Raw genomic sequence first — 27495 nt, 5'->3', positions numbered from 1 at the left:
ATCATCACAGGAAACAGCACAGCTCAAGTGGAATCACACACAAGGTTCTGAAAACGATTTAATGAGGTAGTGTACAAGCCTAGAGGCCTCTCCTAGAAGCTCCTCCTTTACTCTAGCCCCCTCCTCAACTCGGGCTGCAATCACGACACTCTGCTGGCCCCTAGCGGAGGTGGTGGGGCGCGGACCTGGGCTGTGGAGCCGCCTGCTGGCTCCTCCCAGGCTGCAGAAAGGGGCGAGGCAGTCAGCTCCTCCCTCAACCCTCCCGGGCCTGGCAACGCTGGCTGTGCAGGAGGCAGAAGAGGAGACCACACAAAGAAACCCGAGGGAGGCACCAGGAGTTTGCAAGCTTTTGCTGGCACCTCCCACACAAACACTCTTTAGATTGTTGTTCTGAGTCGGCTTGGCGAGGAATCCCTTACTTCTGCCTTGGTTAAGGTGGGCTCAAGAAAGGCATCATGTTCATTCCTACCACCTGTCTCAGCCTGGCTGAAGGAGAGAGACACAGTTTTCAGGCAGTTACTGTCCTTAGCTCACCCCCGCCCCCGGAGGTAGCATCCAATCCCATTTTAGAGGTGAGTGGACTGGGAAACTCAGAAATGTAAACAATTTGCTTACGATCAAGCTATTGATGCGGTGTTTAAACACAAGTCTCTTGACACCATGATCCATTTTCTCTTTTAGTCTATCTTGGTTCTTTTAACATTTGCAGTTGGCCACCACAGAGGCCATTTTCATTTTTTCCACACTCTCTGCAAGGGATCCTGTGGAAGGGCTCATCCACTCTGGTCATTCAGGAAGGAGGCAATCTGGACCCAGCCATTTCCCTTAGGCAGGGACCCACGTGGGATGGAGGTGGGGAGCTGCCACCTGCTGCTGTCTTTGCTCAACCTCATCCTGGTTCTTGCTGAGCAATGTAGGGGAAGGGCAGTCTTCTTCGCCCCATTGGACAATCTCTTTCCAATGCGATGTGTGAAGGATGGGGTTTAATTTTCTGAAAGAGCAAAAGACTTTAGAAACATTTCAAGTGTCAGATCCCTGGCTACTTCAATGACCCTTGGTACTGACGTCCTTAATCTCTCTTGGGAGCCACTCATTAGTTAATATCTTCTAAGAACCCAGATGCCTTCTCACCCTCCCTGGGACCCAAGCTTACTCCTGCAGGCCACACGTTCCCAGCCCCAACCCTTCAAGCCAGGCCTGTAAGCCTCTTCCATTTCTTTGCAAAAGGCAAAATTTGCCAGCGGGTGGAGGCGCGTCCCAACCCACCTGGCAGCAAAGTAAGGTCTCCCTTTCGACCAGGCCTGACTCTCAGTCCACCTTTTCAGGAAATCGGTTCCTGACCGGCTCTGGTCATCCGAAACACTCGTTTCCACCAAGCGGACTACAAGCCCCATGATGCTGCGGGGTCAAGCTGTAACCAGCCCAGCTCCGGGCACCCGGGGTCCCCTCCTCTCTCTCCCGCAGCCGCTCATCCCTCGCCGGCTGCTCGGGCTGAGGGCCGGGCTATGCGGTTTAGGGTAGCCGGAGGCTGCGGGCGCGCGTCCCTGCGGCGGCGGCGGCGTCCCCGGGGCCGGCGCCCCGTGCGCCCCCGCTGCGGGCCCCTGCTCTCTGTGCGGAGCGGCGTCTTTGTGTGCGGGGGTGTGGGAGGCGAGGCGCGAGGCCGCGTGCCGCTGAGTGCCCGCTCCCTCCCCGGGCGGGTGGGGGCTGCTCCGCGCCGCCCGCCGCCGCCTCCCGAGGACGCCTGCCGCCCGCACCACGCCGGGCGCGCCGCCCCCGCCCGCCGCCGCCGCCGCTCGCACATGCCCGAGCCGCAGCCCCGCGAGCAGACAGCGCCGGCCGCCCGCCCCGCGGCCCCGGGCCCCGGCTCCCGCGCCGTCCCTCCCCGCGGGCCGGGCGCCGCGGCCCCGGCATGAGGAGCGGGAGATGATCCCCGCCAACGCCTCCGCCAGGAAGGGGCCCGAGGGCAAGTACCCGCTGCACTTCCTCGTGTGGCACAACCGCCACCGCGAGCTGGAGAAGGAGGTCCGCGCCGGCCAGGTAGGAGCGCCGTCGGGGACCACGACCCGGCACGCCCGCGTGGCGTGGGGAGGGGGCGCGGCGCCGCCTGTCCCGCCTTCCCGGCTAGTTTGCAGCGCTTCTTTGTTTGCAGCCGCGGCTTTTGTGCTTGTTGACCTGACGAGGGTGATGGGAGCGGTCCCCGCATGCACCCCTGGTTCCAGGACTGGTGGTCCACACGTTCCGGGCCCTCTGAGACTGGTGTAGGGGGGACCCTGTGCTGTTCTCCGTCGGGGCTTTAAGGGACTGCAGGGAGGGGCTGTCGGTTCTATCCGTGCTCCATGTAGTGGGAGAGTCCACTCCACTCGGTCGAGGCACGACATCCCCGTGTGAGTGTGCAGAGATAAGAAAGGCCTGCGTGGGGAGGGGGCCCACACAAGATCGGGGAACAAGCGCTGTGGCACTCTCAGCCATCCCAGCCCCACCCAGTGCCCTCTCACTTCCTGGTGAACGAGGTCCCTGTTTGCTTAGAGTGGACGAAATCTACGGATGCCTCAGTTCCCGGCCTAGGCTCCGGAGCCAGAAGTGGGGGAAGACCCTGCGAGGAAAGGGTCTTGTCCAGGTGCTGAAAAAACACTCTCCTGTCTTTTGGTGCTAGAGCCTACCTTTTTACCTAGGAGGAAGGAGGGGGCCACAGGAAGGACTTGAGGGTCTGCACAGAATATAGGTTCCCTGCTTTCTGCTAATCAGAGAAACCTGTGGGTCAGCTTTGGGCTGGGCAGTGACCTCAAAGAAGACCGGGAGCCTGAAGTGGTGTTGCATGCTTATAGTCTCAGCAGTGGGGAGGCAGAGGCAGGAGGATTGCCACAAGTTTAAGGTCAGCCTGGTCTTATTTCATGTCTGAGAGCAACCTAGTTGCTCTACATAGTGAGATCCTGTATCCGAAAACCAAAACAAGCAGAAGGACCGGGGAGTGGTGCATTTCTCAGCCATTATTCAGGACCAAGGCAGGCATAGGACACTAATAGTCTTCAGTCCTGTCCTTGCCACTCAGGCAACTTGCAAAGCAGTCGTGATGCAACCCCTTTCCCCCGGGAAAGTGGTGGGCAGAGCTGGGCCCAGGCTGCCCTGGGTTCCTTAGGATTCAGGCCTTCCAGCTCATTAGGGTCTGAGACTTAGGGACTGTGACCCCACTTCCTCAGTCATGGAAGTTCAGTATGAGGCCCTAATTCCCAAGGGAAGAGGACAAGGCTGGACATCAGACTGTCTGGCATTCCCTCTGAGATCCGGATCAGTACAGCATTCAGCATTGCACTCCCATTTCAGAATCCAATGATCTGCAAGCCTCTGGGCTGGGCTGTCTGTTTCCACAAGCTGTCTCCAAGTTAGTTTATCTGTCATAAAAGCTTCATAAAGACAGAAGGTCAGAGAGCCTGGGAAGGAAATACAAGGTACCGATGCCTGGCCCAGAGAAGACTTAGTTCTGGGATTACAGTGTGCTGAACACAGGCCGTAAAGATCCAATCCCATCCTCTCTGGCTCCTCTCCACTTTCCTTGCCTGAGAAAGTGCCCCAAAGATCTAGGGATTGTTAGAAGGCTAGGAACTGAATCCCCAGAATGTCTCAGCTCTACTCCCTTAACTGAAGGGTGTGGGTGGTCCTCTTCCTAAAACTAGAAAGAAGTGGAATGTCTCGGAAGAGGACTTTTTCATCCAGGCCTTTGTTGACAGACCTCAAGTCAGCCATCTTGCTGGGGAGCCTCAGCTGCTGTAGGTCTGGTGGCCAGGGCTGTTGAGAATATTCTTCTCATACTCAGGATGCCATAGTGGCTAGGTACCCTGTTCAGCCCATTCTGAATCTGGTGAGTCAATGTCTCATTGAAATGGAAACCTGCCTGCCTGTTCTTGATTCAAGCCAGGAGAATATGGGGCACCAGTGACATTAACCCTTGTTCACCCAAGAGGAGTTCAAGCAGGTGTTCTCCTGAGTACCATTTAGCCTCGGCGAGAGTCCCTGGCTGTACCCAGCCCCAAGGCTGATACAGGGCGACACTTACATTCTGATGCTCGCTGTCTCATCTTTGGGGCATTAGGATATCTTCTCAGGAGACAGACGTGGGACTGAGCCACCAGACATCATGACAGCAATCCTGCAGACACTTAGCATCCCAGATGGTGTGTGCTGGGGGTCCCTGACCTCTAAGGCTCCTGGCACAAGCCACTGTAGAAAACCGCCAGGCTTTCCTTGGCAGCTGGGACTCCCTGGTCCTTGCTTGACATAGCTGCCTCTGCTTTGCTCCAACAAAAGCCTGCAGAGGCCTCCTGTGGGCAGGCCTGACGGTGCTGACTGGCTGAATCGGATGGAACAGAGAGCTTTCAGAGTGGCTCAGCCACTGGGGGGGGGGGGCTCTTCTGGGAATGGTGAACAGTTAAGAGGTGCAAGGAAGGAGCCTCGCTGGAGCCTGAAAGTGGTGTGGTTGTCAGGTGTCCTGCCAGGCAGGAGGGACGGTAGTGGAAAGCAATGTATATCACTTCTTTGCCTGGCACTGCCCAGGTTCTGGAATCATGTGTTCCCTCAGGGTGAGGGGGCGGGGATGGCCATGGACAGCAAGGACGCTGAAGGGGTCCTTGGGAAACATTGCTATTTCTTGGGGCTGCCTCTGCCTTGGTCCTCCTTTCCAGTTTTTTCCACTCAGCTTTCCCACCCAGAGCTTGGTGAGGCCGTTAGAAGTACCAGTTATATTGGGAACCTCGGGGGGGGGGCACCTAGTCCCTTCCCTCAGTCTGTAGTCCTGGGTGTGGGGGTAACACCATTTAGGAAGCTAGGAAGTTCAGCAGAGAGAACCACAAATCTCAAAAACACACAAACAAATCAATGAATTCTGGGGTGGAAGAAGGGCCACACAGGGATGAAAGGGTGGAGGAGAGTCAGCAGTGCTGCCCCATGTGGTCTGGGGAAACACCCTTCACCTTCCCACCCTCGAGAAAGCGCAGGCGGGCCTGACCATCGTCACCCTTGTTAGGTGGCAGCAGCTTTCTGAAGCAATGACTAACTCAGACTCCAGCCATCTTCCCTAGGCTGGGGAAGGAGGAGAGGGTGGCCAGGGAAGGAGAGGAGGCCAAGTGGCCAAGGCTCCGTGATCTCCCACCCTTCTTCAGTGCCCAGACTTACTGTATATCTGACAAGTGCTTTTAAGGCTTTACCTGACAAATAGTTCTGTCCATGATGAGAGAGTTTGAAAACCCCCTGCAGTGCGCCTGAACATTTAGACCGAGTGAGCCGCTACCAAACACACGGTACACAAGTGAACTCCTGCAGAGCCGGAGAGCAGCTAGGCACACCTGTGCCTGCGCAGGGACTACTGGGTAGGTCGGGTGGGCATGCTTTCTTCTGGAACCTGTGCACGCCAATGTGCAGGTGCACAGAGGGGAGGCAGGGAGGCTTCCGCCCCGGGAGCCCCAGCTCCCTAAAGACTTAAACCCTAAAGACTCCAGCTTTGATTCCCTCTGAGCCTGCGGAGGTTCAAGAGTCTCTACTCTCTCTGTGGGGAGGACCGGTGTTGGGTTTCATGGAAACCTTTTCATTGCAGCAATTAAACCAACAGCTGTGCCCTTTCGCTGAGGAAGTTAATGAATTCTCCCACCTGGGCCCAGGGCACTGCCACTCGCACTGTAGGTCCTGTTCTGGATGGGTGGGAAGGAACTCTCTGGGGGCCTGGACAGGCGCATGGGATCCACATGGGACTCAGGGTTGCCTGAGGGCAGATGCTGGGAGCAGTCTTGAGGAGCTGGGGTGGGAAAGGCATCCATCTTGCAGGAAGGCTAGCCTCTAGAGCTGGGAGCTGAGGCCCACAGGAGCTCTGGGGTCAGGCAGGGTGCCTACCAGTTCCCTAGGGCCTTGTTAGCTTCAGTAGCAGCATCAGCAGCGGTGGCATCAAGGGCGGAGCTGGGGACACTCAGCAGCTCACCTCAAACTCTGGGGGAAGGCTGCTTCTTTTTTTATTTAGCATATGTATTTATTGTGTATTGTGTGTGCATGTGCACACGCCATAGTGCAGGTGGTGTGGAGGCTAGGGTTGTTTCTCCCTTACGCCATGTGGAACCTGGCTATCAAACTCGATTCACTTTACCTGCTGGTCATCCACAGGCCTAAAGGCCACGCCCTGGCTTTCTCAGCCGGCTCAGGGTCTGTGGCTCTTTCATTTCTACCTCATGGCTCAGAACCCCACTTAGGTCAGGACCAGGGGGCATCCAGCCCACCCTGGACAGTAAATTCATTCCCCCTTCTCTGTAGGAGCTGGCACAAGGTGCTTTGGGACTCCTCAGAGCTCCAGATACAGCTCGGGGGCCCAGAGGGGCAAGGCCACTTGTTCTTGAGGCTCCCAATGCATTTAAAAGTAAAGAGCTGCCAGTACGTTTAAAAAACTGATCTAATAGGGTGTAGTAGCTCTCACTGTGACCCTGGCACAAGAGCCACGGCAGGAGGATCACCACACATTTGAGGCCAACCTAGGCTACATGAGAAATTGTCACAAAAACCATTATTTTAAAGATTTTCACTCCTTTGAAAAGCAGTTATTACTAAGCAGGAGAGATGGCTCTGTGACTGAGAACACTTGCTGCTCTTGCGGAGGACCTGGGTTCAGTTAGAGGAAAACCCACACGGCAGTGTATCACCATCAATAACTCAAGTTCCAGGGACCCAGTGCCCTTCTCTGGCTTTCTCAGGCACCAAGCATGTACTTGGTGCCCAGACATTCATGTAGGCAAAACACCCAGACACATAAAAATGAAAAAACAGAGAAAAAGAAAAAATGTTATTAACACTCCTTTGTGTGTGTGCAGAGTGCCCACATAGGCGAGTGCACATCACAGCACAGGTGTAAACTCCTGGCCGAGTTTGTGTTTTGAAGCAGTGTTGTGATGTGTGTCTGTGTTTTTGTATGCACCAGTGCCAGTATACCTGGTCTAAAACTGTACTAAAAAAAAAAAAAAAGGAAGAAAGAAAAAGATTTGTTTTTATTTGTGTGTGTATGTGCATCTGTGAGAAACCGGGAGACACATTAGATCCTCTGGAGCTGGAGTTACAGGCATTTGTGAGCCGCCTGACGTGGATGCTCGTCCTCGTGATGGAACAGCAGCACTAACCACTGAGCTGTCTCTCCAGCACCTGGATTTCTAAGGAAATGCCTCCCATTCTTCCCTACCCACCTCACTACCCTCATTGAGCTCTTCCCTGATACTAACCTCTATAATTATAAACCACTCCAAAAACTAGATCTCATGGTTTATACTTTTATACACTTTTTTCTAAAACCTTCTCCTGACCCTCAATGTAGTCATCTGTACCTTTATTTAACAAATGTGTAACCCCTGGTTACATGCCAGGTGCTGCCCAGGGTCTGGGAAGCCATTGGTGAACATAATAGGCCCGATCAGGGAAACTGAAAAAGTGAAGAAGTCTGGATGTTGGCAGAGATCTGAAACAGGATAAGGGACAGCTGTCACCTCAGGTTGGTTGTCAGAGCATCTAATATAAGGAGGTGACATTTGGGTGGCAACCCGAAGGCGGAAAGAAAGGTTCCATAGACACTCAGTTTGTGTTGCTGTAACAGATTTCCTGGTGGGCTGGGATGTGGCCCTGTGGTACAGCTGTTGCTTAGCAGACAGCAAGACACACCCTGGGCTTGATTCCCCATACCATTAAACCAAACAAAACCCTCCAGCATAACTGAAGACTACAAGAAAAAGAGGTTGAGGTAGCCCACAGTCGCCCACTCAAGGTCAGAGTGGAGAGAGTTCAAAGAGCACGAAGCAGCAGCAGCATCTGGCCAGGACCACCTACCTGGCTGTGTCACAGGGCAGTGAATAAATTAGCCCATCCAGAAGGAGCATGGGGTGGGGCAGGGCAAAGAGCCAGGACGTTGAACTCACTGTGGGAGCTGATCCAGTCCCCCCCACCCCCAGACCTGACCTGCTCTGGTACTGGCCTTGCCTCAGTCACCCCCTATGGGCCCCAGCTTCTATAGATCCACAGCCTTTCTATTCTGCTCTACCAGGAAGGACAGGCTTCCAGCACATGAACTTTTGGGGGTAAACATCACAGTGCTGGGTTATCCAAGGGATCATTTCTAAGGTGACAGACAGTGTAGGTAGGTGGAGTAAATGAGTTTCAAGATAAGTCCAGGGTAGGCTTCTAGATGAACACAATAAAAAACAAAAGACAAAGCAAACACAACAAAGAAAAAAACAAAAAACCTCTGGAGAGATTAGTGCCAAAGTGTATCAAGCCCTGAGTTCATTTATTTCTTTATTTTAGATCTATTTGTCTCATCTTATGTGTGTGAGTGTTTTGACTGCAGGCCTGTATGTGTATCGAATGCAGGCCTGGGGCCCTCAGAGGTCAGAAGAGTGCATCAGATCCCCAGAACTGGAGCTGTTGGGTTGTTGTGAGGCAGCATAGCATGTGGGTGCTGAGAAGTAAATGAGCTCTTAACCACTGAACCATCTCTCGCTCTCCCGAGTTCAGTTTAGCTTGGTCGTGTGGGGGCACGAGAGAGGTGCTGTGAGCTGTCAGGGGGACAGTCACACGTGGGTGACTGGGAGCAGCGTGGTAGCTTGAGGTGGGAACTTCCAGGGCCTCGAGGTCGGCTTTGAAGGTTGAGCCCACAGATCAGGGGCATAGGGTAGACGTGGAGGGTGAGGGAAAGAGGGGGAGCTACAGGGTGTTCTGGAGGCTCAGTGCTTTTCATGCACTAAGCCTTACCTGAATACTGGGGTAAGGGGCAGGCAAGGGATTTTGCTTTTAAAAGTTTAAGTTTTGTGTGTGTGTGTGTGTGTGTGTGTGTGTGTTGGGGGAGGCATGAGCACACCACTGTGCACATGTTGAGGTCAGAGGACAGTTTTGGAAGTCACTTCTCTCAGCCTTGGGTGACCAGGCCTGGTGGCAGGCAGGTGCCCTTACCTGCAGAGCGCCTCGCCACCTGCCAGTGCCATTTGTTTCAACCTTAAAGTGCAGTGAAGTGGGCGCTGTCCACTGTGAGGTGAGCCCCGGGCAGCTGTGCAGGAATGGAGCATGCCAGGAAAGGCAAGGAAGATACTCCTGGAAGATGCTTCTAGAGTGAGTGCCGGGGTGGGGAAAGGCACGGTGACAGGAGGCCAGGGTCTCAGGCTGAGAACTCAGTAAGCTTTTCATGTCCTCTGAGGATACAAATTGCTGCCCCACTCCTACCCCCAAGTTCCTTTCACTCCCCACAGAGACAGTTTCCTCCTGTTCATAATGTCCCATTGTCTCTTTGGTTGATTTCATGGTAGACACTTTGCCTCCAGTGTCCAGTTCCTTGTGGCTCTAGGAACATGTGGGGGAGTGTGGCTTGGAGCTCACTGACACATAGCACAACCGTAGAAGCTACAGATCCATCCTGGGAACCCCAGATATCTCTATCCAGAGATTGTTTCAGTTTTCACTTCCTCCAAGGAAGAAATATATACCCCACCTGGGTGGAGGGGACAAAGCACAACCGTGGGATCCAGTGCAAGGGATTGCTCGTGCTGGTCGCCAGGGTTGCACTCCGTAACCTCATCCTTGGAGACTCTAGCACACCCCATGCTGGTGATCTTGGGGTGAGCTGGCTGCTGCTCTGCCCCTCCCCCGCCGCCGAGTGGGTCCTGGCTTTCCCCGCTCCACTAAATCAGTAGCCTTCCTTGGGCTCTTTCCGTCCTCTGAAGACGTTGAAAATTTTCACCTGCTGACATCTCTTCTTATTCTTGTGGGTTTTAAATATTTTACTGACATTCTTATACTTGCAAATTTAACATTTTTGGCATTCTCGGTCTCTTTGTGTGGATCCGAGTCTCCATCTGCTGTCATTCTCTTCCCACCTGACCATTTTCCACCCGTCTTCTGGCGCTGCGTTCTCTTAGCTGTGGCTTACCACAGTCTCTGTGTCCCCTTCGTTTTGGAAGAGTCTTCTCACGAGGTGTAGAATTTTACACCGACTCTTCCTTCTCTGCACCCCAGCACCATAAGGGTTCATTATGCTGGCTCGAGGCTTGAATCAGCTGTCATGAGAAGTCAGGTGTTTTCTGTTTGTCCCACTGATACTGGCCTCCTTCCCTTCTGTGCTCCTAAGGCTTTCTTAGCACCTTCCTAGCGTCTCATGATGAGGGGCCTGGCATCGACTTTTTATGGGGTGTTGTGTTTCTTGGTTCTGTAGCCTTTCACTGTACTCATTTCCACAACAAATTGCCACAAAAATGGGTGAGTTAAGACAAAAATTTACTGCTGGGCATAGTAGAGCAAGCCTTTAATTCCAGACGTCAAGCTGGGTGTGGTAGCGCATACCCACAATCCCAGCACTTTGGGAGGCTGAGGTGAGGAAACAAGGATTCAGTGCCAGCCTCAGCTATCTCTGCGTTAAAGGCCAGCTAAGACCCTGTCCCTCCCACAACTCCTCCCTCCCACAATAACAACAGCCAACTGAGCAGGAGAGGGGGAGCCCTTTCAATGCCAGTTTGGGCTTCATATCGAGAGCTCGTTAAAAAACAACAAAAGACCAGATGTGGTGGCATATGCCTTTAATCCCAGCATTTGGGAGGCAGAGGCAGGCAGATTTCTGAGTCTGAGGCCAGCTTGGTCTACAGAGTGAGTTTCAGGACAGGCAGGACTGTTACACAGAGAAACCCTGTCTCGAAAAAACAAAACCAAAACCAAACCAAACAAACAAAAAAACCAATGGAAGAAATCTCCCAAAAATCTCAAACTTTGAGCGTATTGTATCACTCTTTTTCCCGAGACAGGGTTTCTCTGTAGCTTTGAAGCCTGTCCTGGAACTAGCTCTTGGAGACCAGGCTGGCCTTGAACTCACAGAGATCCGCTTGTCTGTCTGTTCACCCTTGGTGAGCTGTGAGGGCGGTCTGTCTATACACCCTTGGTGAAATGTGAGAGCTGTCTGTCTGTCCACCCTTGGTGACCTGTGAGGGCTGTCTGTCTATCCACCTTTGGTGAGCTGTGAGGGCTGTCTGTCTGTCCACTTCTCTGTTTTTCCCAATCGTGTTGAGTTTTATTGCACACACATGATGCCTGGTGATCAGTAAAGACCCCTGTGCAGAGGAGCAGCCCTCCCTTCCCCTCCTCTTCCTGCTCTGCTTTCCTCGTTCCGCCAGTCCCCACAACTCCAAGTCCGCTGATGGTTCCCCTCTCTGAATAGCAATCAGTGCGTTCCTCCAGGTGGAAGGCCTGGGAAACCACAGTCAGGGATACCAGTTGGAGACATCGGTTTAAGAACAATTGCTTCCTATATTTTGAAGTGATAGCAATCCCATCCATTTCAGTATAGTTTTTGTTACCTCATCTTACTTGGGAGAGACACTCTTTAATAGGGTTTGGAAAGGCATTAACATGTATATGGTAGAGTCACTGAGCTTAGCCAGAAGTTCAGACTCCTGAAATATGCTTAAATATTTATGTTTAACGCTTTTCACAACACAGTAAAATTGCATGTAGTGGAGTATTATTCCTGAAATCACAGGATTGATGCAAAAGTGTCGCTACCTGAGGGCTCTGAAGTTGGGCTGTGAGCATGCTCTTTCATCATAGCCAATGTATTTGGGCGGTGGGGCGGGGAAGAGGGGAGGACGACACACAGGACGGCGCTGCTCCCTGTGTAGCGCAGGTTAACCTTGGACTCACCACCATCCTCCTGCTTCAGCCTTCTCATTGCTGGGACTGACTGTGGGTGTGTGCACCACCTGCTATGTGGGTATTGTCAACAGTTACTCAGTGGTTGTGGCGCTTCTTGACACCACTTGACTGGCTTAGCCTTAGGCATCCTCCTTGGCTAACAGCCTCTTTGGATGGACCACCATTCAAACTCTGCCTTAGATTCCACAGGTGGCCCATGATGCCTTGAAGGACATAACTCTAGTTGGAGGCCTAGCAGACAGGAAGGAAGGCCCTTGCTTTCCCCTCCGAGAGTCCTTTCTCCCCTCTCTCCTATGCCCTCCTCCATTCACAGGGCCACATTCATCAATCTGGTCTCTGTCATGGCCTTGTGAGTTAGAACAGGTGACAGCCAGAGACTAGCTGCCGTTAGACCCGTGTCAGGTGCCTCCGAAGTGACCAGGGCTCCATCTCATCTTCTTCCACAGGTGGACATTGAACAACTGGATCCCCGTGGTCGGACTCCCCTGCACCTGGCCACCACGCTGGGGCACCTGGAATGTGCCCGTGTGCTCTTGGCACACGGCGCAGATGTGGGCAGGGAGAATCGCAGTGGTTGGACAGGTGGGCACCCTTGTTACCTTAGTCCTCCAGCCAGTGTCCTGGAGTGGGCCGGAGAGTCTCACCCTGTGACATGGCTTCTCCGTCCCCAGTGCTACAGGAGGCTGTGAGCACCAGGGACCTGGAGCTGGTGCAGCTGGTGCTGCGGTACCGAGACTACCAGCGGGTGGTGAAGCGACTGGCAGGCATCCCCATGCTCCTGGAGAAGCTCCGGAAGGTGAGATCCAGCTTTCTCCTGCCCATTGCAGCCCAGCATCCGATTCTAGTGCCCGCTCAGCCCTTTTCTTTGTCTTCCTCCAGGCCCAGGATTTCTACGTGGAGATGAAATGGGAGTTCACCAGCTGGGGTAAGAACTTTGAGTTCACTGTCCCCTGCCAGAGTGTGGCTCCATGCTCTTCATGGGGTTTCTTCTCACTTAACTCAGATCAATGCCAACTCCCAGCCAGGTCTTTGCAGACTGCCTCAGCTGCTATCTTGTTGCTGTTATCATCTCTATTCCTCTGTAATGATTTGCCTGTCATTTGCTCTAAGGTAAAGTCCAGCAGGCAAAAGTCTTACCTTGTGCGGTGTTGTACCTCCAGTGACTGGGACAGTGCCTGGCGTGGATGTGGTGTTCAGTAAATACCCGTTGAAAGCGTGGGTGAGAGGCTGAGTGGGTGAATGAATACACAGTGGGTATCAGAGGCAGAGGTGTGTGAGCCAACCCTGTGCCCAACCTCAGATCGCTCAACTCTCCATGGGGAGACGGGGCTGAAGGAAGGGCTTCTTCCTCCCTTGCAAGCTCCCTAGACTTTTTCTGGCTGTGCTATCAACTCAGTTCTGTGCCCTGGGCTGGCCCAGGGAACTGAAGCCCCTTCTGACCTTCACTTCTACCCAGTGCCCCTGGTATCCAAGATCTGCCCTAGTGACACCTACAAAGTGTGGAAGAGTGGGCAGAACCTGAGGGTAGACACCACACTTCTGGGCTTTGACCATATGACCTGGCAGAGAGGGAATCGCAGCTTTGTCTTCAGGGGTCAAGGTCAGTCTGGCAGTAAATAGGGCTGGGTGGGAGACAGCAGACAGCCCCGACCACCCTGACCTCTGCACTGTTCCCTGGCTGCAGACACAAGTGCCGTGGTCATGGAGATTGACCATGACCGCCGTGTGGTATACATGGAGACGCTGGCCCTGGCCGGGCAGGATCGGGAACTGCTGCTGGCTGCTGCCCAACCGACTGAGGAGCAAGTGCTGAGCCGGCTCACTGCACCGGTTGTCACTACACAGCTTGACACCAAGAACATCTCCTTTGAGAGGTGAGTTAGTGCAGCGTGGCTAGCCTGAAGATAGCCTGGTGGGCGGCCATTTCATCTGGACCACTCTACCTCCCCAGGAACAAGACTGGCATTCTGGGCTGGCGTAGTGAGAAGACAGAGATGGTGAATGGGTATGAAGCCAAGGTGAGGGTACAGCTCTGGGTTCTGGAGCTCGGCCGTGCTCAACAGAGCGCCCAACCCACTCTCTTTGGCATTGTGGGCACGGAGGCAATGCCGCATGGAGAAAGGCATGGGATCAATAGTCCCTCCTGCAGAGGGGCATTTTTGGGTGTTCTGTGTTGCATGAACCACTCAAAAACAGAGAGTCTCCCCAGAATGTATTTTTAGGTTCTCTGGCAGCCGGGAGCAACAGTTTCTGTGAACAGAACCTCGAACCTCCATTCAGAAGCAAATTTATTGATTGTACACAAAGGCTCTGTTTGGGATACAAGTTCCTGAAACCAAAGCCCCTTTGATCTACTTTATATTTTCTCTGAAGGAAACCATCACAGCCCTGCAACCTTTAGTGCTTATTGTGTGGTGTTTGCAGTGCCCAGTAATTCAAGTGTGCCTGGATGGTCTTATGACCAAAGTCATGCGTAGATAGATAATAATTCTATAAAGCATGGAAAACAATCGCTGTGCTCTACTGTGACCTCTTCAAGGTCTAGGTACCTTCACCAAACACTAATACATTCAGCTGTTGCCCTAGATACGGTGAGAAATAGCTGCTGTATTCTAATGTTTACCTTGCTGTGCGACTAGAGTTCCACTGTGGGCCTCTGTGGAGTCCTTAGGACAGTCACGGCCGGCGGTCCTCACAACGGGCAGGTGCTCTCACCCCACCTTACAGATGTTTACTGAGCCCCCCCATGGCACTCCTAGTACCCCACTAAGTAGGCTTGCTGGGCCATTTCTTCTGGCCTACAGATGAGGGTTGCGGTGTTCCACTGGTCTAGCAGAGACACTTACAGGAGCCGTGCGCATTTCTACATAGCAGAGCTGGGGGTCAAAACCAGGCCTCTGGAAAACTGCCGCTGTGGGGCCCCACCTCCCCAGCATTCAATGAATGAAGGTGCTGACGAAGACTTTAAGGCTCCGTACATGTTGTCTCCTTCGGGAAGCCCTCCCCGGTTCTAGATGCTCAGATAAGGGGCCTTGGGTGCCCCCACCAGGGCATGCATCTCTGTTTTATGACTGCACATTTTCTTGTCTTCTTGTCAGTTGAGAGTGTGACTCTCAAAGGAGCAGGGATGGTGTCAGGTTTGTTCATTGTGTCCCTGATGCCGACCTCAGTGGCTGGTCTCTGACTGCTCCTCCGAAAGTTTGCTCGCCTCGAGTGGGGCTGCAGCTGGGGGAGAACGCTTGCCCACGACAGGCCCTGAATTCAAATACCACTAAAAAGTTTGTTGAATGAATAAGTGAAATAATGAAATAATTGGCTATATTTACTTGCCCACGTGCCTAGAGACGGGGCAAAGATCCCCTCCAAGGTTTCTAGTGGAGGGAGTGCTTAGCATTCCCTTTAGCAGCGCCAGGCCGTCCCCACCCCTCCCTCTCTCTTCTCAGGTATATGGAGCCTCCAACGTGGAGCTCATCACCCGGACTCGGACAGAGCATCTTTCAGAACAACACAAAGGCAAGGCCAAAGGTAACGAGCTTGAGACAAATGGGGGGAAGATGGGCGGGACCACCGGTCACCAGTCGGAGGGAGGGTGCCCCCAGTAGCATTCTCTGGCCGCCCAGTGCCAGGACGGCTCAGTCAGGCAAATTGATTTCAACTCAGATAGGTGCCTGCCATACTGCAAAGGTTCCTAGGGCTCATTTGGGTTCAGTGATTGATTACTAATGTCTATGTTGCACTTAGGAGAAAAATGTCATACATGCCATTTATAGGTTCAACTAGGCATCTGATTCAAAGCCTTGCCACTGAGTCTGTGTGCTTGCTTATGTCACACACACACATTCACTGGGCACCATCTAACCTGTCTCAAGTGGAGACATGTAATTTCTACTTGTCTGAGAAGACAATGAAGTCATTAATGCAGGCATGCCTAAAGGAGGCACTCCCACAAATGCCCCAAAAGAAGACAGACGGTTTGCTATCCAAGGTCACCAGCCTGGAGAGGGGCACTTTGGGAAGTTTCCTCTGAGCTTTAAATGCTTTTATTTATTTTATTTATTAATTTAGGGAGACAGAGTGTCACTCGTAGCCCTGGCCCCAAATTCTCGATGTAGACCAGGCTAGCCTCCAACTCACAGATACCCACTTGCCTTTTTGCCTCCTAAGTGCTGGTATCAAAGGGCCACCCACCACATCTGGTTTAGGGGCCCTTTCATTTCACCCAAGCTTGCAGTGGGTCCTGGGCCATGCTCCTAAGAGTCCTCATCACTTTAGGTGGCAGTAGCTAGGAACGTGGGGTGCGAGAGCTGCCCACACTCTTGCCTTAGGCACGAGGCACCCATGTGTATGTGACTGCAGTGTCCTGAGACCCCATATATCTTCTAGGTTGTAAAACACCTCTGCAGTCTTTCTTGGGAATTGCCGAGCAGCACGGGGGCCCCCAAAATGGGGTGAGTGTGTGTCAGAGGCGTTACTGTTTTGAAGGGTGTGGGTGTGGCTTAAGAGGTTCTGGTGGCAACCGTGTACTTGACCTACGTGGGCTTCCTACTCCCAAGCCAGTGTCAGCTCCATGCTGGAGGGGGGAGGGATGAGGGACTGTGCCGCCAACCCCTGGCCTGGAATCGGGCTAAAGCCTCCCTCCATGCGGTACAGACCCTGATCACTCAGACCCTGAGCCAAGCCAACCCCACTGCCATCACTGCGGAGGAATACTTCAACCCCAACTTTGAGCTTGGCAACCGGGACATGGGTCGTCCCATGGAACTGACCACCAAGACACAGAAGTGAGCCCCCCTGCTCTTCTGGGGAGGGATGGGCAGGGTAGGGGGTCTAAGAGGTGCTAGGAGGCCATGGCTTCCTACAGCTTCCCTTACCTCTTGGGATCTGGGGGACCAGGTTCAAGGCCAAGCTGTGGCTGTGTGAGGAGCATCCCCTGTCCCTGTGTGAGCAGGTGGCTCCCATCATTGACCTCATGGCTGTCAGCAATGCACTTTTCGCCAAGCTCCGGGACTTTATCACATTGCGCCTGCCTCCTGGCTTCCCAGTCAAGATTGGTGAGCGCCCCTTCCCCCAATTTCTCCTCAGTCACTTTGGGAGGGTGAGGTTTAGAGGAAATCTGGGCAGTGGGTCTGAGGTATGAGGGGCTGGTGCTTAATGGCTTCCTTGTCCTCAGAAATCCCTGTCTTTCACATTCTCAACGCCCGCATCACCTTCGGGAACCTCAACGGCTGTGATGAGCCAGTGCCCTCAGTGCGAGGCAGCCCCAGCAGCGAGACGCCGTCCCCTGGCAGCGACTCCTCCAGCGTCAGCAGCTCCAGCTCCACCAGTGAGACTCTCCACTCCCCACAGGGCCCCACCTTCTCACAGCTTGGCTGTTTTCCTCCCTGACACCCAGGGGTGAGCCCAGCCCACACCTGACCCCTGGCCCACGCCCCCAGCCTCCTGCCGCAGCTGTGAGATCTCCCCTGCGTTGTTCGAGGCCCCCCGTGGCTACAGCGTGCTGGGTGGCCAGAGAGAGGCTGCGACTCGTGATGAAGATGATGACCTGCTGCAATTTGCCATCCAGCAGAGCCTGCTTGAGGCGGGCAGTGAGTATGACCAGGTGTGTTCCTGATGCCACTCCAAGCCATTCCAAGTGCAGGCGAGCACAGCTAACAGTCCGCTCCCTCCAGGTCACCATTTGGGAGGCGCTAACCAACAGCAAGCCAGGCACCCACCCCATGTCCTGTGAAGGCCGCCGACAGGACAGGTCAGTGCCCATGAGGTCGAAGAGAACTCAGAGGTGCCTGTTCCCTCTCCTACCCCCAACACACATGCACAGAGACTAACCTGTCAGACTGCACAGTGACTCCGGAACCCTGCTAGGCCCAGAGAACCCTTAGTGCCTACAGCAGGGCTCCATCTGGTATCAAAAACCCGTTATCAATATGGCTTCTGCCAAACCCCTTTCCTGGCACAGGGTGGGTGGCCAGTGTTCCAGGCATGTGCAGAAAGCAGGGACCTAACTCCCAGGACGTTCAGACCCTCAACAGACAGGTTGGCGGGACCTGGGATCTTCCATCACCGGGTGGGGCCAGGACAGCCCAGTGAGACTCATGGCCTCCCCTAGAAGGGTGGCAAGTCTGCCCAGCCCTGGGGCCTCCACGATGTCTCCTGCCCCACTTACGAGCAGGTGTCCCAGGTGTGCCGGGAGCGGGGAGCGCTCGACAAATCCTCCCCACCCCCAGGAGCGCCCCACCCATGCCGCAGCGCCAGCCCGTGCCCCCGGCACCAGTGCCCAGCCCTCGGGCCAGCCCGGGTCCCAGCTCCAGCAGCCACGTGTTTCGGAGCTACGACGAGCAGCTGCGGCTGGCTATGGAGTTGTCTGCTCAGGAGCAGGAGGAGAGACGGAGGCGAGCACGCCAGGAGGAGGAAGAGTTGGAGCGCATCCTGCGGCTCTCGCTGACCGAACAGTAGCGCCCTCTGCTGGGACCCTCGCTCACTCCACGCAGGACCCGGGTCCGCGCACCTGCCGTGCTGCCGCAGGAGTTTGGAGCCATCACATCGGGGGTGTAGGGGTGCACCAGGCTTGAGGTGCCAGGGGTTTGATACAGGTGTGGAGTAACTCTCTAAGCCAGAGTCCTAGAGGCATGGCTGTTCTCCCCGCTTTGCTGTGCGGTGACCCCTAATCCTCTTCTCTGGACTTGGGTCTGTCCAGGGGCGGAGACAGGTGGTATTGAAAAGGAAATGAATCCTTGAGAGGAGCATTGTCCCTGTCCCGTGCTCCTTCTGGCTGGTCCTCCTTCTTGCTCATTGACCCCTCTCCAGGACACTGCCCCTGAAGCCTTCGCATCTCAGCTCTTCACCCCTGGGAGGCAGCTGATTGCCCTGTGTGCTGTGTTGCTGCTTTGTCCCAGACACAAACCAGCACATCAAGGGCCCAGCCTCTCCTCACCCCGGCATTTCAGCGTCAAGTGCACTTAGCGGGGTGCCCAGCTCCCCCAGCTCCCACACAAGCTCCCATACCTGTCCTGTGTCTCAGGGTGGTCCCAGCTTCTCCTTAGGCAGCCAGAAATTGGAGTCCCCATGCCCGCAGCACGTTTTTTATTGTGATCAGGGAGTGTGTCTAAGGTGCCCCCTAGTCTGGACAAGGCCTGATTCCCTCATGGTGCCTTGGGGAGTGGGGGCAGCATATTGGCTTGGGGGCAAGCACTAGACCCGACCCAAAGGCATTGATCAGGGCCCTGGCACCAATATCACCACCCACCCGTTCCTACCAGCTGCTGCTAGCCCTCTGTGGTTGTGCACCCCTCTTGCCCCCATGCAGGGGCTGAATAACACCCTTTATCCAATGGTGCTAACCCCGGCTCTCCCTGTTCCGCCCTACCCACCTAAAGAAGCACAGTCCCCCCTCCCTGGGCAGGGGCCAATGCACACCCTTGTCTTGGGGCCACCTTCTTGCTGGCTTCTATGCCAGGGGCTCAGAAGGGGCACAAAAGGGGGGCGAGGAAAGAGCAACAAAGTGAATCTGTTCTTCCTAGTCCCTTCCCTGATGCCAGGGGCACCAGACTGATTCTGAGGCACAAATAAAGAGGTTTCAAACCAGATATTTTCCTACCTAATTTTATTGGGGGAGGAGTGCCTGCGGTGGGTGGGGTCTTTGGAACCTCAATGCAAAGATGGCTGACCTAGGGTAAGAGGCTGCCTGGCGGGTCCTCAGCCCAGCTTGCATTTGCTGGGTTCCCTAGGATTCCAAAAGAGGGAATGGGGCGGGGGAGCCGTCCATGCAGGAGGCACAGACTTGTACTTAGTAAATCATTTCATCAATTATGCCTCAGTATTTTTATAGACTCAGTAGAGTGCTGGAGGCAGTGTGTGTGTGTGTGTGTGTGTGTGTGAGAGAGAGAGAGAGAGAGAGAGAGAGAGAGAGAGAGAGAGAGAGAGAGAGAGAGAGAGAGAGAGAGACCTTATGCCAGTTCTCCTGAGATTTCTCTGGTGGGGTATGTTTGTCTCCAAGAAGCTGCCATCTTTGGAAGTGGGAAAAAGAGGGGAGCCTTGTACCATGGATGGGATGGATGAAACCAGTGGGTCAGGCTTTGCCAGCAATAGAAATGGGGTGCTGCCCATCTGCCCCCACATACTGTGGAGGAAATCAAGTGAGCTTATTAGGAGAAATGAGGGGATTTTCCTGAGACTCTGGGGATACATGTTGAGAGCCATGTGAGGTCAGCCCCAGGCAGCTCACTAACGCTAAGCATTTCCCCTGCCCAGGGCTAGGGACAGAGGGACACCACCTCACCACTAGGCACCGTTACTAAGGCCGGCATTATCCCAGGCTCCCTCTAGGCCTAATCCTGTAAAGTCTAAAGTCGGGGCCTAGTACAGAGCTCAGTCCTTGCCACTTAAGATCCCCGTGTCCAGGCCTCCTGCGAGGGATGGAGTTTCTTTTCTGGTCTCACCCCTAACCCCAAGCCCAGGAAGCAGGGTACGGAGTTCCAGACCAAAGGTTGGCGATGCCAGTCTGTGCGCCCTGCTCCATCGGATCTGCAGCGTGCAGAGCTTCGCAGCAAATACGCCAGGCTAGTCCGTGCCTTCCACCAGCTCACACAGCATGTTTTCCAAAGCAGTAATGCGCTCCTCCTGGGCTTGCACTCGCTCGCGAAGGGCCTTCATCTCCTCCTGCAGTGTTTCCAGGGTGTGCTGCTGCTGATACACGGAGTGCGGAGGAGACCATGGCAGAGAGCAGGAGGCAGCGGGCAGAGCTAGGGTAGAGCGGGTCAGATCTGAGAGCTTACCGACAAGGGGGAGTCACTGGCTGACTGGCTGCGCCGGGGACCAGCTGGCGGACGCGCATCTAGGATGTTGCGCTTGGTGATCCGGAGCTCGCGGTGTTTGGGGGGTACATATCCTTCTTTCAGCGAAATGAGTACAGGTTCTGCATCCTGACCCGATAGCCACTCATCTGCTTCCAGGGCTGGCTCAGGGCCGGGCGTATCTGGGTATAGGTCGTCCTGGAACAGGTCCGACTGAGGGGTAGAGTGGACAAGAGGGCCGGTGTGAGCTGGGCACCGGATGGCTGCCTTTTGATGCTTTCCAACCAACCCCCTTGCCGAACTCCTCTCCTTCCTCACCTTTCGAGGTACGGTCATGACGATGGGTTCACACTTTCGTTCATGTAACTTGTAGAACCTATGAGGAAGGGGAATTCAACACTCTTGCTGTCTCCCTGTTCTTTTTAAAGCCCCATGCCAGGGACTAAGGCATTGGAGGCCAATACGCTGAGTAACTACCCGAGTAACTACCGTGTACATTGAACTTTGCACACATTATCAGTTTTGGGGTAAAACACCTTGGGTGGAATGCCAGGCTAGTGGGTGCCAGGACAGTCACTGAAAAAGTTCAGTGTGGCTCCCTTCTCTTTTCCAAAGGGCAGCTCAGTTAGGGGAAGACCTGGAGAGCAAGAGCTGACATGAGGAAGAGGGGCAGGAAGATATAAAGGACTGAAGTGCTGACCTGGCAATTTCACACTTGCTGACATCCAGTCCCCTCTTGGGCATGAAACCCATGCCCCGCTGCGGCTCTTTGCTGCTGAAAGTGTTCAGATAATGCACAAAGGGTGGTTCGTCCGTAATTTCAAAGTACCGAATGCTACTGTCACCCTGCAAAACCAGTCAATTGAGAGGCACGGACAGACAGGGCCCTCATCTCCATCCCAGCCGTGGTCCTTCCCACCCAGCCTCCAACACCTTGCCACACAAGTAGACAATGCTGGAGTCGGGGTCATAGAACGGCAGGAGCACTCCATTGCTTGTGTCCATCTCCTGCAGGGCCACCGGTTCTTCAAAGTTGTTCTGCCGAGCACAGAAAGAGTGACCAGCCCTGTTCACCCTCCCGGGCTGCTTCAGACTTCACTTTATGCCCACTCCCAATCCCATGCATTCCCAAGGCAGATCTGGTGAGACCCACAGGCTCTCTTCTAGACTTTCTCATTCCGTTTCCCTGGCACAAGTATACCCTGCGCGGTTGCATGCAGTCACAGCAAACCACCCCCAGGGACTAGGCATCACCAGGAGGGGGCGCCAGCGCGAGCTCCTTCAGGCGACGCAAAAAAACTGGACAGTGTCGGGTGTGAGGTGGCAGCAACCTTCAGCCCTGTCAGAATGGGTATACCCTGCGGGCGCGGGGCGTCTGGCCCCTCGCCCGTGATGCCAGCCCCCGGGGCACACACCCCAAGCCTCCAACTGTGTTACCGGGTCCCACAGGCCTAGCTCTCGCTGGCTCATGCGGGTGAATCCCGTGGTGAAGATATGACCCAGCCGCGTGAAGACAGCCCGCATGGGCCTCATCCCCTCGTGGGCTGCAAACCTCTCCTGGGGAGGGGGGGGGGAGAAGGGAGGCGCATCACCCTACTGCCTGCCTTGGGGAAGATGGAGATCTGAGCAACCACCTTGCCAACCTGAGTGTGGGGTGGGCGGGGGAAGGGTCCTAAGAATGAAGTTTCACAGAGGTCTGTGGCAGGACCCTGGCCTGGAGACTTATCAGGGCGGGGACCGAGCAGGAGGTGCGGAGCTCTCAGCAGGTCCCAGACCTTAGGCACTCTCAAGGGCTGATCGATCCCTGGGGTAGGCGATGTCTGCTGGCTCCCTGGGGTTGCAGTGGGGCTTTACACACAAGGGAGCCCTGTGCTCCGCCTGGGCCTCTTGGGCCGGGCCACCGCTTGGGAGGGTGCTCCTGGCTGATCCTGCAAAGCGAGCCATTGCGCCGGCTCGGCCTGGCCTACCGGGTCCCAGAGTGCGAGTTGCCGCTCACTCATCCTGCTGAAGCCGGTGCTGAGCAGCTTCCCGTCTGCGGTGAAGACGGCCCGCAGCGGGCGGGCGCCCTCGTGAGGCCGGGCTCGCTCCTGCTCGCAGGGTTAGTGGGTTAGAGTACCCGCCCACCCAACCGCCCCTCGCCGCTCCCAGCCGCGCCACGCCTGTGCTCCACGCAAACATGCACATCCCCAACCCCAACACCCCAGGTTAGACAGAGACTGGCCAGGACAGGGGGACAGGGCCATTGCCCTCCCAGGGCACCAGCTGGGACATGCAAAGCTTGAGGATTGTTTTATCCCCACCCAGTGGGTCAATGGGTGCGAAGGGGGTCAGTCCGAGTTCAGGTCCCTGATCCTGGAAGATGGCGTTGGCTATCTGAGAGGAGAGGGTCCCGGAGCTCAGGTTTCATGCAGGTTCTGGTTGGAGGATGCGGTTTCCAGCTTCTCCCCTCAATCTAAAGGCAAGGAGCTCTCCTCGGGAGCTCGAGATGCATGGGAGAGGAACGAAGAGGGGCAGGCAGAGGCTTGCAGTCTGGGGGCTTACTCAGGGCAGGGGTTGAGACTGTAAAGCCTTCAGGGGGTGCGGGGGTCATGACTAATCTCTGGAGTAGGGATAGGACAGGTAAGAGCTGGGCCCAGAGGCTCTGATGACAGTGGGTATCAGATGCTACCAGCTGGTGTCGAGCAAGGGGTGCTAGGGAGTAGTCAGGCCAGGCACTCACCGCAACCACCTGACTCTTCCGGGGGTCAATGATTCGCAGGGTCTTGTCCTTGCAGGTAGTGGCTAGCAGGCTACCATTGCTGTTCCAACACACACTGTGGATGACGTCAGGGTGTATGTCGTCCAGGCTCAGCAGGGCCTCCCCAGTGCCCACATTCCAGATGATGATGACATTATCACCACCTGTCCAGAGTGTCCAGGCCTGGTCATCCGGGCCCCCCGCCTTCCTCACTCCCACCCTCATCTATAGTCGGGACCCTTCTTAAATGTCCCCAGACCTGCGCTGAGCAGGACATTCCTGGCAGTGGGGTGCCAAGAGAGGATGCCCACACGCTTGGAGTGGCCCTCGAGTGTGATGACAGGTTCGGTGATGTTGCGCACGGGGGTGTAGTCTGGAATCTGCCACACCTAGGTAGGAAGAAAAGGCAACAAGTAGATGGGATACAGGGATAGCTCCGCCCCCTCAGGGCTGTTGGCCCTCTTGAGTGCTAAGTGTCAAGTACAGGATAGTGTAGTGGTGGGGTGGTGCCCCGGGGAACAGAAGCAGCAGTTCAGAACCAGGGAGCATTGCCAGCTCTCCAGAGACCTCCCCATTCACTCTGTCAGGAAAAAGTCCAGAGTGCTGTACCCCTTCTCTTAGGGCCCCAAGTTGACCACGGTAATAATTAGTTCTAGGCAGTGCATTCTGGGAGGGAGAGGGTATTTAACTAAAAATAATCTGGGAACCAACAGGGTAGGGTAGGGTAGGTGCCCTTCCCCAGCACAGGTGAGTCACCCCTCTGTTCCCCTACCCAGCTGGCAGCATCCACCTGGCTCCTACCATGACAGTGGTGTCGTCTGAAGCACTGGCAATGACGTTGTCATTGTGTGGGCACCAGTCAATGTCCAGCACAGGGCCAGTGTGCCCAGTGACCAGTGGGTAGTTCTTATCCACACGTCCTGTCTGGAGGGGTCAGAGAAGGAGATGTGGGACCACTTTTGTATGTGTGTATGTGTGTGCGTGTACGCACACATGTGCACACACTGGGACTTGGCACTTGCTAAGCAACCGCTAAACTACTGAGCTGCATGCCCAGCCCTCCTGGATGTGGTTTTGGAGTGGTCACTGCATTTGCTGACCCGTAGATTCCGTATCATTAGTTTTCTTTGTGCAGACATCTCAGCCTCTTACCCAGTTTGCTCTCTGAACTCTGCTGAACAGCACGGAGTGAAATCATTTGTACCAGGGAATCTGATTCAGAGAGGCATGGCGACTTAACAAAGCACCCCCAGCAAGACACTAGAACACAGACTTGAATTAAACCCAGTGTTCTCCAAAAGACACCTACTTGGAGAAGGACTTCCGTTTTTAAATATAAGGTCTCATTATGTTTATTAGCCTACGTTGGTCTTGCCTTGGTCTGCTCAATGTTGGGCTCACAGGCATGGACCCCTACACCCTGTGAGGAAGCTGTACTTAAGCCTGTTCCCCAAGCTGGGATCTGTGGGAAGCTCCTAAACAGACTGAAGTGAGCAACCTGAGTGCAGTGTCCTGGTTCCTGCAGCAGGTCCTTCCCTCCCTTGGTTACACCTGGAACCACAAGCAGGCAATCCTGGTGCCTAATGCCCCTTAGCCAGGGCTGGGGGCCCACTTTATCTCCATCAATTGATTTTGGGAGCTGTGAAGACTCTGCAGGGTTGGCACTGGCCCAGACCATGCAGCCTGGGAGAGGGGGTGGTTAAATGGCATTGGAATGGCAGTCACACTGGGGAGGAGGTGGCTCTGGCTGGTGTCTGCATTGTCCAGGGTGAGTCAGGGCTATTGTCAGGCCTCTTCCTGACCCTGCCACTTGCAGGGCCTCCTCTAGCAAGGTCTAGGGGTCAGTATCTAGATCAAGGCTATGTCTGCTTTGGGGATCTCCACCCCGGGATGGAGATGGCCAAGTGTCTGCGAAGGTGACAGTCACTGCCTGGCCCCTTTTCCTAGTGTGCAGAGGAGGACTCTGGCTCTATGTATTTTTTTCTTTTCATTTAATTTTCATTCTACCCCAGTACCAGAACCAGAATCTAACACATTCTCTCTCTCGTACTGGTGAAAACTAAGGTCAGAATCTGACGACTTGGCTCTGCACCTGACCAGCTCCATCACTAGGTCTCATCTTGGTCCCTGCTGGGAACAGGGGCTGCATGGCCTAGAGGGTGAGCATAGGCCACTCCGATATTGCTGCTCAGGGAGGGGGAGGGGAGAGCGGCCAATTCACAGAGACTGCCCTTCTGATGGAGGACTGGATTCCAGCGAGCCAGCCCAGGGGTCCCAGCCAACCGGTTCCCTTCCCTCACCCCTCACCTTGGCCAGAGGCAGGACAATGAAGGCACCCCCACCTCCAGCCTCTACAATAATGGCTAGAAATTTGGGGTTGACGGCACAGAAGGCGCTGTCCCATGTGACCTTGGATACCCGGATGTCCTCATAGGCCTGGTCGGCCTTTGCTGCCTGACCAAACACATGGCGGAACTTGCTTTGCCGAACCACTCTCCGGCTCATAGCTGGAGCAAAGATCGGGGATGCAGAGCCTAGAGGCGCGTTGGTCCTTGATCCTGCCAACTGCAAGAGGGAGGAGGAAGTGAGCATTATCTGGTAAGGAGCAGGGGGTTTTCTTCAAAGTGATCAAGGTAGGAGCCTGTCAAATGTTTGAGAGGCTAGGATGGGGAGTCTGGCCACTTAGACACACAGGTTAGGGGGTAATGGAGGCTGACATGGGACTGAAACTTGCCGTGGGACAGAATGTTTGAGGAGCAGTGTCAGTGGGTCTCCTGCTGCTGGTGGTCGTGGATGAGCACCTTTTTTGCAAGTGTTTATCCCTCCTAGAGACACACTACTCAACATACTCTCTGGTAGTCACTGGACATTAGTTCAAGGTTAGTTGTGGAGCTAGGATTCCCGCCCTCAAGATCCTAAATTCTCATCTCTGGCAGAGGTCAAGCACATGTGTCTTTTTCTACAAATTTGCCAAGAGAAACGTTCGTTCCTCTGGTCAGCCTGTTTCAGCTACTGTTTCCTCCCGTGGTGGGGGGTGGGGATGTGCGGGAGTGGGCAGAATAAGGTGGCTCTCCCTTCGGTCCATTTCACCATGCACAGGCTTCTCTGAGAAGCCCGATTATGGTCAAGTGACAGGAGTATCATACTTTAGCTTGGCTTTTTTGAGTGTGTTGCCTGTGCCTGCGCTGGGGCTTCTAGTAGGTTCTCCTGAGAGTGGCGGTCCTTGACCCCATCGGCAAGGACCTCAAGGACCAGATGTGTACCAGAGAGCCAGGCTCCTTTTTCTGGAGCCAGGACCTTAGTTATGCCACTTTTCCCAAGGGGACACACCAGGCTCTCCCAGAGGCCAACTGTTTCCTGGCCCTCCCCAGCCCGGGCATCCCTGTGCCCTTCAAACTGCTCCTGCAGCCCCAGGCCTAAAGCCCGGCCTACCCGCACCCTCCTCTAGTCTCCTGCTCTGGCAGTGAGTTCTTGTGAGACTAGGTGTCTCCTCGCTAGCCGCTGTCCGGCCAAATATAGACACCAAGTCCGCCCTGCCGGACCGAATTTAGCGGCGGGGAAGGGGGGGCGCAGACCTCTGCCCCCTCCAGAGACCCCGCCCGCTCCGTTGGCTGCGGGGGCGGAGGCGGGGAGGAGGGTACCTGGTCCTAAGCCGGGCGGGGGTGCTCTCGCGGCGACTCCTCTGTGGAGTGGGCCGGGGTACGCGGGGGGCCGAGGGAGGCGTCGGCGGCGCGTCCGGGGCCGGGCACTGGGTCGCGCGTTCCGGCCGCTGCCTGCGGCTCTCAGCTGCCTGCGGGCTCCGCGGCTGTCCCAGCTGCTGCTGCCATCAACCTGGGGGGGCGGGGCCGAACGGGGGGGGGCAGGGCCAGGCCAATGCGGCCACGCCCTGTCCAGCGCGGGAAAGTCCTGCGTCTCAACTCCGCCTGCCCGGGTAAAATGGGAAAAGTAAGTGTGCGTGCGCTTGAGGGGTGTGCGTGCCCCGTGTCTCCCTCCGCCCCTCGTATGTAGGTTCGGGTGGCCCAGGCGCTCTGTCCAAAGCGGGACACCGAGACTGGGAGCCACCGCGAGTGATCAGGTGCCTGAGCGCCGCATTCTTGCCGCAATCGCGCAGCTAATTTAGTCGTTCCCAGCGGGCGGGGCTGTGGGGCTGTACAGCCAGGAACGGCTGGGAAGAGGCCCTAGAAGATGCTCTGGGGAAATCATCTCAGTCGCTTGATGAAGGTCTAGGCTGGCCCAGGATAACTGCGAGGCTATGGCTTTTATTAATAGCGA

At 55.2% G+C, this 27495-nt stretch overlaps 2 protein-coding genes across 15 annotated transcripts; one reads left to right on the top strand and one right to left on the bottom strand.

The window, feature by feature from the left end:
- Nucleotides 1–1791: 1791 nt before the first annotated feature.
- On the top strand, nt 1792–19278 carry Ankrd13b (ankyrin repeat domain 13B). Of its 6 annotated transcripts, none has more exons than XM_057774288.1 (16): nt 1792–2037; nt 12144–12279; nt 12369–12493; nt 12577–12622; nt 13154–13297; nt 13382–13571; nt 13649–13715; nt 15141–15222; nt 16081–16145; nt 16348–16478; nt 16591–16748; nt 16868–17020; nt 17133–17296; nt 17367–17443; nt 17654–17730; nt 17922–18044. In XM_057774288.1, the coding sequence occupies exons 1-15, from the start codon at nt 1924–1926 to the stop codon at nt 17697–17699; spliced, it is 1698 nt and encodes a 565-aa protein (XP_057630271.1). In that variant the 5' UTR covers nt 1792–1923; the 3' UTR covers nt 17700–17730; nt 17922–18044. The 6 variants fall into 6 exon arrangements, with proteins under 6 accessions (XP_057630271.1, XP_057630273.1, XP_057630268.1 ...); XM_057774290.1 differs by having other exon boundaries at nt 17867–17987; XM_057774285.1 differs by lacking the exon at nt 17654–17730 and having other exon boundaries at nt 16937–17020; nt 17867–19278.
- Coro6 (coronin 6) lies at nt 19273–27252 on the bottom strand. Of its 9 annotated transcripts, none has more exons than XM_057774295.1 (11): nt 26865–27250; nt 25531–25788; nt 24025–24147; nt 23483–23612; nt 23206–23387; nt 22454–22573; nt 21420–21524; nt 21187–21332; nt 20805–20862; nt 20469–20699; nt 19273–20352 (listed from the first exon to the last, which is right to left on the bottom strand). In XM_057774295.1, exons 2-11 carry the CDS (start codon nt 25726–25728, stop codon nt 20254–20256), a joined length of 1392 nt encoding a protein of 463 aa, XP_057630278.1. In that variant the 5' UTR covers nt 25729–25788; nt 26865–27250; the 3' UTR covers nt 19273–20253. The 9 variants fall into 9 exon arrangements, with proteins under 9 accessions (XP_057630278.1, XP_057630277.1, XP_057630274.1 ...); XM_057774294.1 differs by lacking the exon at nt 22454–22573 and adding an exon at nt 21924–22043 and having other exon boundaries at nt 19273–20376; XM_057774291.1 differs by having other exon boundaries at nt 19273–20379; nt 26865–27249.
- Nucleotides 27253–27495: the final 243 nt, after the last annotated feature.

Source organism: Chionomys nivalis, chromosome 7, assembly GCF_950005125.1.
Source record: "Chionomys nivalis chromosome 7, mChiNiv1.1, whole genome shotgun sequence".
In the NCBI taxonomy this organism is placed as follows: Eukaryota; Metazoa; Chordata; class Mammalia; order Rodentia; family Cricetidae; genus Chionomys; species Chionomys nivalis.
The sequence above is the reverse complement of the archived record's forward strand: the minus strand, read 5'-3'. Positions and strand labels throughout refer to the sequence as shown.